We start from the raw sequence: 13,411 nt of genomic DNA, 5'->3' as shown, positions 1-13,411 counted from the left end.
ATGTTGTTTATACGTGGTCACAGTTCATTTTACTCTCGTCGATGGGAAATATGTACGTAAAGTGTAATAATCACCAATTTAGTTTTTAAAATTTAACCGATTTGGGTAAAATAACATTAAAGATTATTATTAGATACTTATATAAATAACAGGCGATATCATGAATACATTTTTATTTATTTTTGTACATCATATAAAAGTAACAAGCCAAATTGATTGTATGGACTTGCACTATAAGAAATCGAGCTAGCGGTCAACAAGCGATAGGTGTTGATCATGGGTAAAATATTTATTTAAAAACTTATTTTATTTTTCTTTATTAAAATGCAACATATATCCCTATATAGAAAAAATAGTGTAAATTTAACATTGTATATAAAAAACGCTAAAATCGTGGAGAGAAATATAATACAGGCAACAAAAGACATCCAGGGCTGGCTAGCGAAGAATGACGTCTTTCCAATTTTAATGCTATTCACGCGAACGTTACAATTATTTTTAACATTAACTCAAAAACTTATATTTTTTCATTTCAATAAGAAAAAACTTAATGAAGAAAAGTTAATTTTACATGGGGGGCGGTCACAGAAAAGTACAATCGGCACTCAAGCCAATTTTAGACACTATTAGTGATCCCAAAGAATTGAAATTGGCCAGTAATTTAAAATAGTTCCTCACATCATCTGCTAGTGTCAATAGTAAATTATTTAAAATCTAATAAAATCTAAATGCTAATTGCATGAACCATATATTAATAATTGCAAGGTTCAGTAACTTAAGTTGTGAAGGTATATGATACATCTCGACTCAACTCACAGGACGATGAAAGATGTGTACATTTTTCTTCTAAGTAGTGTTACTGTTGAGCTGCATATTCAATGTATTCGCTTTACATGATCTTGTAGTCGAAAACGGGGCAGTTATCGAAGCAGTAACCAGTTTGATATCTTATCTAATGGACTCTGCGCAGATATGGGGTCAAACAGGAAATTCGGTCATGCATTGCTTTATACACGATGAGAAACGTTTATTGCAATATTTACATTCGTAATAATCATTTTGCAATATTTATTACTTCGTTTGTTCTTCGGTTCAAAATAGCGTGCATCAAATTGTAACGGCTTCTTTACTACACATATTTTTCTAGAACTAAAAAACCACCTGGGAAATACTCGCCTGTATATATATTATTTATACATATACATTGAGTACTTAGAAAAAATATGTGGAATATGAGAGACCACAGGAACATTATTATTAAAACATCATAATTAACCCATAACAAAATATTAAAAAAATATTTTATGTCACTATCACTTTATACAGGATGATTTGAAATAGTTTATAAGCTTTTCGCTGACAAATAAACTAAACATTAAATCCCCTAAAGCTTTTACACTTACATAATATACTCATCCTGTGTATATAATTGTCAGTTATTTCTTTTTTGTTCCAAATATGATACCAAGCCACTTAAAAAAGTTTTGCGCAAAAAAGCTTTTATGTAGGGAACGGCCGCGAGTATATTTTATTTTACAAATTTAAGTTTCACTCTGTATTACCAGCATTATGAATATATATTTCATAGAAAAATATGTCAGCGAATAGGAAATATTTACAAGGATTTTTTGCGGCATTTAAATATGAACTGTTCTGTGGACCTCTATTAGGTTTTATATACAGGTTTTATATCTTCTAAAGCAACTTGTGGTCCACTATTCTAAGAAATTTCAGTATAGTATTTAACTTGAAGGATGAAGAAAGAAGTGGTCGCCTTTTGGTTGCTGTCAGCGAAGATGTGTTACAAGGCGAGTATGGTTCAATATAACTGTAATAAAAATTATTAATAGTTTACAGATTATATCTGTAAGTAACTTGATATTCTACGCAAAAACACCTTCGCGCAAGGAACTGACACTGACAACCTTAACATGCCAATTCATATCTATGCATACTTTAGGGCAATTCTACTTTCCTTGGTATACTATTTCTTTTCCTTGTTTCAAAGTATACGATTTCATTCTCACAAAGCGCACTCACTGCATTCAAGAAGGTCAACTACAGAGTGTTTTCCTCTCACTTGAAAATGTATTTTGTATGTTGTAATCAATGTATTTTGATAATTAAGTTTGTATAGACGTTGATGAGATTAGGAAAAAAATAGATCATTTTTTAACTGGCCTATGTACTATGATATACCAAACCTTAAGATATAATGAATACTTCCCCTGTACATCCTGAGTACTTCCTGCCAACATATTGTTAATTGACGAGTGTTCGCATTAAACTTTTCCAATATTTTTTTCATCTCGGTTCTTAAATTGCACGCCCGTGTCGCGTAAGAAAACAAATATTTTCTTCTCTGACATAAGTTTTTCTATCTCATCTTTGTTTCGAGAGTACGGTAAGAAAAATTTATTGACTTTCAGAAGTTAATTTTTTCTTTCCAATCCAATTGTGCTAACGTTCTGTCTTCGTTAGCGACATGTCGCTTTTCATTAGCAGCGCCTTATTTACCAACTTACAAGTTAACTAAAGCAAACCGCAGTGAGTAGTTTCTTTTTTGTTTTAGTAAAGTAATTCTTTGAGAGTCTGTATTTGTTATTATTTAAATAGATTAATAGAGTTTTATGTGCATAATTAACAAACAGAGAAATTATATAAATCATATACCCCAGAGAAATTATATGAATCTATGTACCACAGTCATTAGCTTAGTGCTTGTGTTTTTGCAATACACTGGTATTTAAAATAAAATATTAACTGTAATATTTCCCTAATTTTTGCTCAAGTTCTTGCGTTTCACAGTGTTTAATAACCTGAGTTACTCTAGTCTCTTCTTAATTCATTTTCTTTCTTAAACTATTTTAAACTTAATTAACTTGGCTCGTTTTTATTTTATTTTATGTTGCTTTTCCATTTATTGTTTTGTCTTTTTAGCAATGTCTCCTTCCTTATCCCTACTCCATATTCCCATTCTCAGGTTGTACGTCGGTATCTTTGTGGTGTTTGTCGATTTCGAAACATCTATGATTCTCGCGACCGCATCTTGAGTTTCATCCGTGTAATACACGCACGAGTTGATGTTCTGTGTCGTGTCTTGTTACTTTTTTATTGTAAGGAGACAAGAAGGAAGGAATTTGGCGACGATGTTTAAGACTATGTCACACAAATTTATTTATCCATCAGCCGTATTATTTTTTTGTTCATATGTTATTTAAGCGGTTAACATACTTGTTAAATCAATATGATATACATTTGCCGACATGATTCATCAGCTAGACACTTTGTAGCTTGTAGAACAAGCATTTTATTTGTAACATTTTGTTTACGCCCATATTGTACAAGTACCCCTTTCAAAAGTAGGTCGTTCGTATCCGGAGGGCTTCCTATCGGTTGCTATTGTTATTAATAATGCATTTCAAATGTCACTAGATATTTTAGAAAATATATTTTTGACTATAACCTTTAGGTGTGCGCATCGATATTTTTTATTAAAATTGTTATATATTATTTACAGTTGTTGATTCCGTTAAATCTAATTAATTTGTTTGGCAAATGAGTAGAAATAATTGATATCGTTTGAAATTGTTATGACATTATTAGAAGTATTCGCGTTCCTTAGGATAATATCAATATTTATTCATTTGTCATAACAAATATGTTAGAGTTATTTTTAAAAAGTAACATTTATTTAAAAAAAAAATGAAGAAACATTTAGAACATGTAGAACTAAGTATCTAGTATATAAATATGCCTAGTAATAAATTTATTCAATTGATGTTTTAATTAGAATACTGATTTGGTAACGATTTTTATCTAGGTTAATACTCTCCAAACACATATTTACCATTAAAAAGAGCTGCGAAAATTTTGACTAAAGCAAGTCGAGGCTAATACATTGTTTAAATCAATAATAACTATTATATCAAATAATATTTCTGCTTTAAAAATTCGCTCTGGAAAGTCGGTCTAAAGTTTCTAATACTGGATGGTGACGTTGGTGCCGCCACATTAATAGTTCTCAATCTTCTCTGAGAGCTAAACAAACCTGCAGGGAGCAGACTGCATCGATCATTTTCATGACACAGATATTCTACTAGAACTGACATTAGCAATCCGTTTATATATTCCTTGATTTTTCTTTGACATTTCTTTTATTTTTACTGAAAATAAACAAATATATTAAATATTAGAAACACATGCATCTTTAAATATAAACTTAACGTTTACACTGATGGTGGACTCCTTTTTCAATTTTGGATACAGTTTCCTTCGCGAAAATATATGACACACACACACATATGTATTTATATACATATATACATTCATATATATATATACATATGTATATATATATGAAACATCACATACAGCATCCCTCAGTGCCTCAAGATAAAGGTCCGTCTTACCAGTGTTAACTTAGAGCAGCGGAACCTGGTCTCTCCTTAAGGCTACGCTGGAAATTTGTACGGCATAGAATCGGTGATCCGTAGACGAACAATCATAGACTGGCCGATTGGCAAGTGGAAGTCGCTGTGGGCAGACCACATAACGCGCAAAAACTGTGTCCTTATCGATCTGGAGTACAGACCGAGGAGAGAGTACCGGCAAGTAAAAACGTAGGACCTCCTCCCACAAAGTCAACAGGCTATGTCATCGGCTAGGGTCATCGGAAGACGCATGATCCACGCCGTTTTCCACCGGCCCTATTGAAAATCTATTGGTGAGGCGTGATCCAGTAGGTATCTTACGGCGGGTTTAAATCCCGAAACCCAACGTCGTTAAGTTTCGACCGGAAATACTTTCTATCAGGTGTTTGACAGCAAACACCTTTTTGTATTAAAAATATAACTAATACTGTAAAAAAAATTATATACAAAGGCGTCATTGGCCCAATTAAATTAATCCTATTTGTTTAAAATTTCTGAATTTTTTTGAGTTGGATACTCTTAACGTTAATATTTCTATATTCACGTCGCTTTCAACCTTTTTTTATCTGAAACGCAAACTTAGCGAGATTTCATACCGAGTATAAACTGAATACTTTGCAATTTCGACCTTTAAGTGCTCCTCGTATTGCAGTACCAGGATTATATTCACGGGAAGGGGCATACGGAATATTACAACAAATTAATGAGAATTACTCTTGTAGCAGACAACAAACGCAGCTTAGTATTATAACATAACACAGTTATGATAAATGACATTGATTAATATAAATCTTACCTAACTCTGAGCCAATTTGTAATTTGATATTAATCTATATTAATGTTAGGATACTTGATAAATAATCAAGTAAGTCAGATTACATTTACTTAATTATCAATCATGATCTTTCATCAAAATGTACACTTGAGTAATTATAATCTTTTGCCTGTATTTATACAGTATAAATATTAATTACTAATAAAGTTACATTTAAATATATATATATATATATATTTAGCGATCCTTATTATAAACAAGACGTTCACTCTTTACAAATTCACACATCGCATCATATTTAAATTTGAAACAATTGCTATGCGACTATAGTGCTGCCAAAACTGCTGTACTGCGTCTTAGGTATGCGGCGATAAGGGAGTGGGGGTGGGGAATATCAGCCGCTGCCTTCTGTCAGTCAGCACTCTTTTTACTCGGCCCCCACCACGCTACTTCACTATAATTACATCAGTTAAAAAAATTATATCAAAACGATAACAAAATTTAGATGACATGTTCAATGTTAAATAAAATATGGTAGTTTTATATAAAGTAAACAATTTGAAATGTTAATAATATGATTGTTATAGATATAACAATATCTTATGTTATTCATAATATCATTATGAAGACCATTTAAAAAAACTGGCTCACCCGCGTGTAAATAATAAAACCATATATGAAAAGAGCAAAAAATAGTACATCAAAATATTTTACTAAAAAGGACAGTAATCTTAATTTTTAAAAAAAAATAAGATTAAGTAACTTTGTAACAATGCCCGGCTCTTAAATTTTAGTAATAAAGTCAAAATAACTAACAAAGAAGAGTCGTAAAGTAGTTTTCCATCAAGGAGATATTGTACATAATTTCCTCTCCGTCGCCGCGACTATAATATTATTAACAACTATACATAGTTTATATGTTGTAGTCTGCACTTCAACTAGTCATTTGCTTGGGTTTCATTGACCCGTCTGGAGATGAAAATCTCGAAATTATTGCACTCGCTTTGCATATTTCATTAATTTGAAGAAGGTAGTAAATATAACTTTTTTAATTATTATCGACTAGCCTGCCAACGAAAAGCCTTTCAAAGTTTTCGGGTTACGAACGTTATAATTATCACCATAATTTCAGCCCAAGATCGTTATAATGACCGGTCTTGCACTGCCAGCATCCAACGTCTTCCAGCAACTCTAACTCTGGCTATTAATTCACGTAGTGGTGGCCTATCCTCGCCGCGTTTACCAACTCGTACTCGCCTCTCGAGAACCTCGGTTCCAACGGCCATCGGTTGCACCAGCGATCTGCTCCGTCCATTGCCACTTGAGACGAATTATTCTAGATACGTTAAGTAACCTTAATTCTTTTCCTTGGATCTCCTAATTTCTTATTAAAATGAAGCTCTGAGTTCCCTCTTTATTACTGTCTGGGTGACTTTGAACCTTTCTAAAAGTTCCAAGCTATAACTATCTAGATAAAATTAAGAATCAGTTAACAATATAATAAATTTAATTAATGTTTAGCATTAAATATGTATAATACCGAAGCTACACGCGGGACAAACAGTGGCAGTTTTAAGCCTCGTATCAAACTTGTCCAAGCATCTTTCTGATGCAATCGTGGCTTGAGTAGAGTAAGAACGTTTCTTGTGCGTGCTTTAGCAAAGCTTTCGAAAAGTTGCGTGTGCAGCGTAAATGATAACGGTTGCACTGCAATTTGTGCAGCAGTCAACATGAATTTTCTGATGCAATTTGCTATTACATGTACAAACAAATTACAATCTTTGTATGATGAAATTATTCACTAATTTGCGTTTCATGCTGATCAAAATGGAAAATAACTTTGGTTTTACCTTTGTCTTATACGAAAATTATATACTAATAAAAACCTGTTGTACTTGATGACAGTAATGTTTCTTTTTATATACGGAGTGAATGGATATAGTTGTAAAAGCTTTAGAGAGACCATTACATAGCTCACTTGCTGACAACTAATGTATAGTTCTAGTACAAAAGCCTTTTCAAATTTGGAATCACTATATATTTTGATTAAATATTGTTTACTATCTGTCCTTGCAAACTTTTCAATGCTAGAAGTCATTGGCCTTTCGCATACCAATATAAAAAATCAATCGATGTAACAAAGAGTGATCACTTTATACATGTTGCTTATAAATAAGTGTAAAATCTTTTTTACTAAATATGTGATATGCATTCACCCCTTTAATGCTTTTACACCTATATGCGATCATTCTATTTTTAGCTTAATACAGTATTCATATTGTGAAAGATTATATTTATCTTTAACAAGTTGTTTGTTATTTCGCTTCCCATGCAACTAAGTTAAACGTCTTCTTTTTTAAATATTGACAGATATTAAAGAGCAGTGACCTGATGGTAAAAGGTACGGCCCGTCTATAAGAGTCCAGTGCACAAACTTTTGTAAAACAAAATTCTGCTCTGTAGAGTCGAATCATCCTTTGTCTCGACAAAGAAGTAGAGTTGACACAGTACAAACACTGCTAGTAGATATACCATTTTATGAAAGAAATGCTTGTCAAGATACGATATTTATTACTTATATAATTATAGAACCAGATAACCCTACACCAAGATAAATATTTAAATAAAAGAATATAGTAAATACGCTTAAAGAATATTTAAATAAAACTTTACTCAGTAATTTTCTTCTACTCGTTAAAAAATAAAAAAACCCGCGGATATGATGTAGAAATGTATGTGATAAAATATTGATTTTCGGACTGAGAAAACTTAACGGCATAACCGAGCCCTTTTCAATAAAAAACATTTTTCTCACAAGTGTTGGTGCCTGGATGACATTCATGACGGAGTTTAGTGACTTCCGAAGTAGCAGGTTATCAGACAGAGGGACGGGGCAGGGGAGGATGGAGGGAAAGCTGGATGCTGATGGATACTCGCCCCCACATTCGAGTCCCGGCTCTCGGCGCGACGGCCCGCGTACCGTATCGCTTAGTGTCTACGTACATATTATTCGTTATTTATCATTTACCAATTTATTTTGCATATTTTTTTCCATACGTCGAAGGTTTGTTATTTAAGTGCTATTGTGTTTTGTATATAACCAGTTAATATTTAACTACAAATCCTTTTTACCCACTTGATTTCGATTTCTTTGTTTAAGCTTGTGTAAATTTCCATTTGTGGATCTATAAAAATAATTTTCGTTATTGAAAATTTTAGCGACATGTAGTTGTATCTATCATTTAAACACATGTAAGTATTTATTGATTACATAGAACGAAATATTTGGATTAATAATGGTTCTGGTTAAAAAAAAAAAAACAATTTACAGTTCCTTGTATACATAAATTTATCAATGAAAATGGAATAGATTGATCATAAGCGGAAAATATTTCCCAACGACCTAAACATGATCTAATTACTAGATATATTTAAAATATTGAACGATTAACAATACAATGTTTATCGCAAATAATTGCTTTAATAAAATCTTTTCGTCTAATAAAACTGTACTATATTTCAAATTCAGATGGGTCTATATGTAATCAATGGTTATATTTCGTTAAAAAACATATTAAGCAACCAGCTCGTAAAACATGGGGGAATCCTATAAATATAATTTAAAGATTTATTTACTTCAAAGCTTATTTTCACTTTTAATCTCTAATAGATCATTTTTAATATAAATTTAGTATTGTAATTAAATGAAACATTTCTTGTTCCAATTTACATCATAAATCATTAACTGAACATCTTTTTTTATTTCAGTAATTACTAATATATACGAATAAGTTATATAGTACTATTTTTTCTTTTAGAATTGTTATGTTTATTGTAATTATTTTCACTTTTTAATAGGCATTATAAACACCTAGTTTTGATATTTTCATTTAAAACATAGAAAATTTACAAGTAATATTTTAATACAATTATTCTATCGTTTGCATAGTAAAGAAACGGCTTGGGTTTTAAGATTTTGAGTGTTGTGATTAGTTGAAAATTTTTAAAATTTTTGTTTTGGTCGTGTTTATGCGAGTTTGTGAATGGCACGCAGTCATAGCGCACGGTCCAAGTAGTGCACTCTCTCAGTGGCTATGTAAAGCTCGCTCTTAAAGTGTTGCTCTACTCCACTTGTTGGGCTACAACGCAATATGGCCTCCTCGCACGCAGTATAAAAACTACAAGTTGACGCTTTCAATCCGGACCCCTCGACGAGTTTCTATCTAGGTGATATACCTAAGTATACTCGCGGGGATTGCGAATAAATATTTAAGCCGGAAAAGGAAAAGTACGCCCGGGAGGATATTCAAAAAACTTCACAATAAATTATTTAACTTTGCCAGAAAGTTTATTGCGTATTATATTAAATTAATAATACGAAACACTCCCGATTCGGTTTTATAATATTCGTTGTGTTTCAATAAAATTGGAAAGCCTATGTTATGGAATAATATTATTTATAATAATAAGAAAGTGCAGAAATATAATGTTTATGAGATTACTGATATCACAGTAGACTTTAATAAGACTATCTTATTTGACATGTATCTGAAGATTTATAAATTATAATGTGTTTAGAAAGAAAATAATTTATTAACTTTAACTTTCTGTCTTGAAAATAATATTTGGCATTTTTAATTGTTTTAATCTTATTTGAGAAATATAAAAGATTCGTTAATGTGTATAACATTACATTATATTAAATGTAAATGTGTTGGATGCACGAATTGATTTACATACTATGAAGCGTTGAAAACTGTATGGCACACTGGCCTTTAACCCACATTTACGCTGTCATTTGTTTGCACAGTTACGAACTTATTACTGTAATTAGTCGAGAATTGTAAACGCATTTCTTGATAACAGTATAATAATATGCGCACTGTTTCCTTAGAGAAAATAATTAAATCAAAATCATCATTTAATTTCATTTAGCTCCACTTTATTTGAATGATGTAAACAATTGTATTTGTCGTAACAAAAGAATCACCTTATCGCTTCAACGTTTCAATATGTATGGTACATTTCTAGGAAAATAAATACGTTTTGCAAAGTAAACGTTAAAAAAATACTTTTAGTACGCGAGGATGTGTTTTTAACATAGTATAATTTGTAACAAAGAGGGCGTAAGCAGTCAAGAGTGATTGGTGTGAATTTGACGGGGGCTGTTAATTATATGCCTGTCGGTCGTCGAAGCCCGCAGCGAGCTACTTGCGGCTGGAACGAAAATTAAGACTCATGGCTCATTTAACACACGAGCCTTTAACGATACCGTAAAAAGGAAATTTGAAGGTTTATTAAGGAGTCTCCTCTCTTGGAATATCTATTTTAGGACACGGTTTAAGAAACATTTGCAAATATATTTAATTGTCTTACCCCTTAAAATTTGACCGACCTTGTGCGATGGTTTACGTAAGTACTATTTAAAAAACATTCATATATAACGTAGATGTGAGGCTTCGGATTGATTTGAAATTGGTCAGGAGTCTCAAAACTAAAATTGTTATGTTCCACCCGTTGCTAATTTTTTAAGTTTTTTCAAATATATACTTATAAGTGTTCATATTATCCATTAGAATTATCCCATTATGTCTTTAACCTAGCCTCTTATTAAGACCAATTTTGAATTAGTTTTTAACTAAGTTTTTTGAAACTATTCAATGTTTTTTTTAAAACAAATTCAAAATATCTTCATACGAGTAGGCAGTTACACTACTTTTGAGTCGTCAATTATTTTAATATAAGTAGTAAAGTACCACTGGCCTGGAATACTGATCCGCTGAGAAGAGCTGGTCAGAATTTTCAGATGTAATTTAACGTTTGATTGGTATATTATAATACCAATCCTGCAAAGTAGTTAACAAATCAAATTCCACACATTTCGATCAACTAAAACTCTTGAATGCGATAATAAGATTTATATAATAATATACTTGTTAACATACATATAGTTTAGTCTACATAACAGTATGTTCTATATTTAAATTATAATTATACTCTAAATGCAGTATGCGATGAAAATGTTTTCGATGACAGTTTTTTAATTAAACAGTCTCAGTTTATGCCGTAGCAAATAGTTTGTTTTAAAGAATAATTGTTAATTGGAATCGATTAAATTTAAAGCCTCCGCTTATTACCTTTATTTAAATTTTCGCTTTGATAAAATTCATCATAGACAATCTAATTATTTTCTAAAGGTAATTGAAATTTTTGAGTTGTGGCAAATCAATAACAAAAATGCAAATCATTTAAAATAGTTGCTTTTCAATGCTAAGATAATAATTGAACATAATCAACATTGTTGTAAAATTGCACCCGCATCGTTTTAACCTAATTATTAACTTTATTTAGCCTCACTGTGCTCTAAAATAAAAGAATCAAAATAAGTTTCGTACGATCTTATTAATAATTTACATTTGTACCCGCAAGTTATATTTTTCCTAATTCTTTAAATAATAATGTATATGAATTGCTAGTTGAATAATAAATTATTCTAGCTACAGTAATGTCAGACAGTTCGCAAATATTTTATTTGCTAAAAAGCGTTGGTTTTGATGAAAAACTTTCCTTATTACCCACTGAGAATTTTCTTTTTATGAAACAGATAAATTTTTACTCTGTTTTGATTTCTATTTGCACATTTATAAAATTAACTATATTACGTGCAACTTCATAGTGTTAACGCAGCAAAATCAAACGCACGAGTAAATTGTATACCGACCACTTAAACTAAGCAGATACTATGTAATCAATTGGCACTTAAGCGACGTGACCTGAATTAACATCTAATCCATCGCATAAAACTATTTAGCGTATTCGTACCTAAGCAATCGAGGTTTAGTGACCGCGCGGAGTAACTTGCACTGCGTGATAGACCTTAACTTTATATTTTATTTGTTTTGCTTTACAAACTCTTCTGTCTCGCATACAAAAATACAATTTTTGCAAGTTTATATTCATTGAAAGCGATAACTGGAGCAATAAACTTGTGCATAAAATACCGTTTCAAGCGACTACTTCACTTGTTAAATATCTTAAATGAAAAAAAAATATTAACAATATTTATGAAATATTTTGCAGTTTGAAGACACATGTTTAGTCGAATATTTTCAAAAGAACAAAGACGTGTATTGAAAAGTAAGCTAAAAGTCAAGAAACTTAGAAATACTCATTTACTGTTAAAAAAAAAACTATGTATTATAATATTTCGAATGAAAAAAATAAACAAAAATCTGTGATCGAGAAACAATACAGTGATAAGAATATATTAATTAACCATTCTAAGGTCTTGCTTAATCACGAACTGGTTTGACTGAAGGTCTTTTGAATTTGAATTTATATTCGCCGAGTTAGCAAACTGTCCCATTTTGTTAACAATCTATTCCTTATTACTATCCCAGACCGAAGTACATAAATTTTGTAATCACTTTTTTATCGCATCACGTCCGCTCAACAGCTTTTTCTCCAATATGTTGAACGAATAAATGCATTTATATATATAAATATGTGTATACATATTTGGTACATGTATATATAATTGGTGAAAATATACAAGCCGTAGATTAATATTTGAAAGCATTTTACTGTATAAATTCAATTCAACGTGTTAATAAAATGTCAGTTTTACTTTTATTATGATCAATCAACTGGCTACTACAAATTTGGATCTGCATTTTTGTAATAATATTTGTGTTATGCCCACAACTGGTTATTTACAACTCACAGATAAATTAAAAAAAAAAAACGATTCTATAAATTTACTACTTACTACTACTTAACTCATTAATAGATTGAATTAATGTCATTAAAATCACCGATGAAGATAAAGTGCATTATAATAATCAACCAATAACGAGACAAAAACAGAATAAATAATAATGATTACTTTTTGGCTTGTGTGTCTCCTGGCACATGGATTTCTGAAGAACGCAGACGCCTCAGTGTATGACGACGATTACGACTCATATACTAGTAATTACGACTACAAGAATTCAGGTGAGTGTGAATGCGTTATAGTTTTAACAGGTTTTAATTCGTTCGGATATAAATGGTCCGTGCACACAAGTCGTCTCATAAACCAACGTCAAGCGGGAATCTGAAAAGCTGGATGTAGGAATAATTATGAAATTTATTTGACAAAAAATGCTTTTTTCTTTTAAAGCTAGGCCAAGGTAGTATGAACTTTAGTCATTCGTTTATAGTC

General features: G+C 31.2%; 1 protein-coding gene across 11 annotated transcripts in view; it reads left to right on the top strand.

Moving 5' to 3' along the window:
* Nucleotides 1-13,411, top strand: part of LpR1 (Lipophorin receptor 1) — a 168,013-nt gene that overhangs the window by 125,995 nt on the left and 28,607 nt on the right. For 2 of the 11 annotated variants that reach the window (XM_068770720.1, XM_068770717.1), the window contains exons 1-2: nt 8,215-8,272; nt 12,998-13,203. The exons of 8 other annotated variants lie outside the window; for them this stretch is intronic. In XM_068770720.1, coding sequence (XP_068626821.1) covers nt 13,086-13,203 — 118 coding nt within the window. In that variant the 5' untranslated portion in view covers nt 8,215-8,272; nt 12,998-13,085. Of the gene's footprint in view, nt 1-8,214; nt 8,273-12,997; nt 13,204-13,411 lie in introns of those variants that run through there. One more of the 11 variants, XM_068770715.1, reaches the window with a different exon arrangement.

The sequence above is a fragment of the Battus philenor genome, unplaced genomic scaffold (genome assembly GCF_028537555.1).
Source record: "Battus philenor isolate CCGP_79_NKW_IND1 unplaced genomic scaffold, ilBatPhil1.0.hap1 SCAF_3, whole genome shotgun sequence".
In the NCBI taxonomy this organism is placed as follows: Eukaryota; Metazoa; Arthropoda; class Insecta; order Lepidoptera; family Papilionidae; genus Battus; species Battus philenor.
This window is presented reverse-complemented; position numbering and strand designations above follow the sequence as displayed.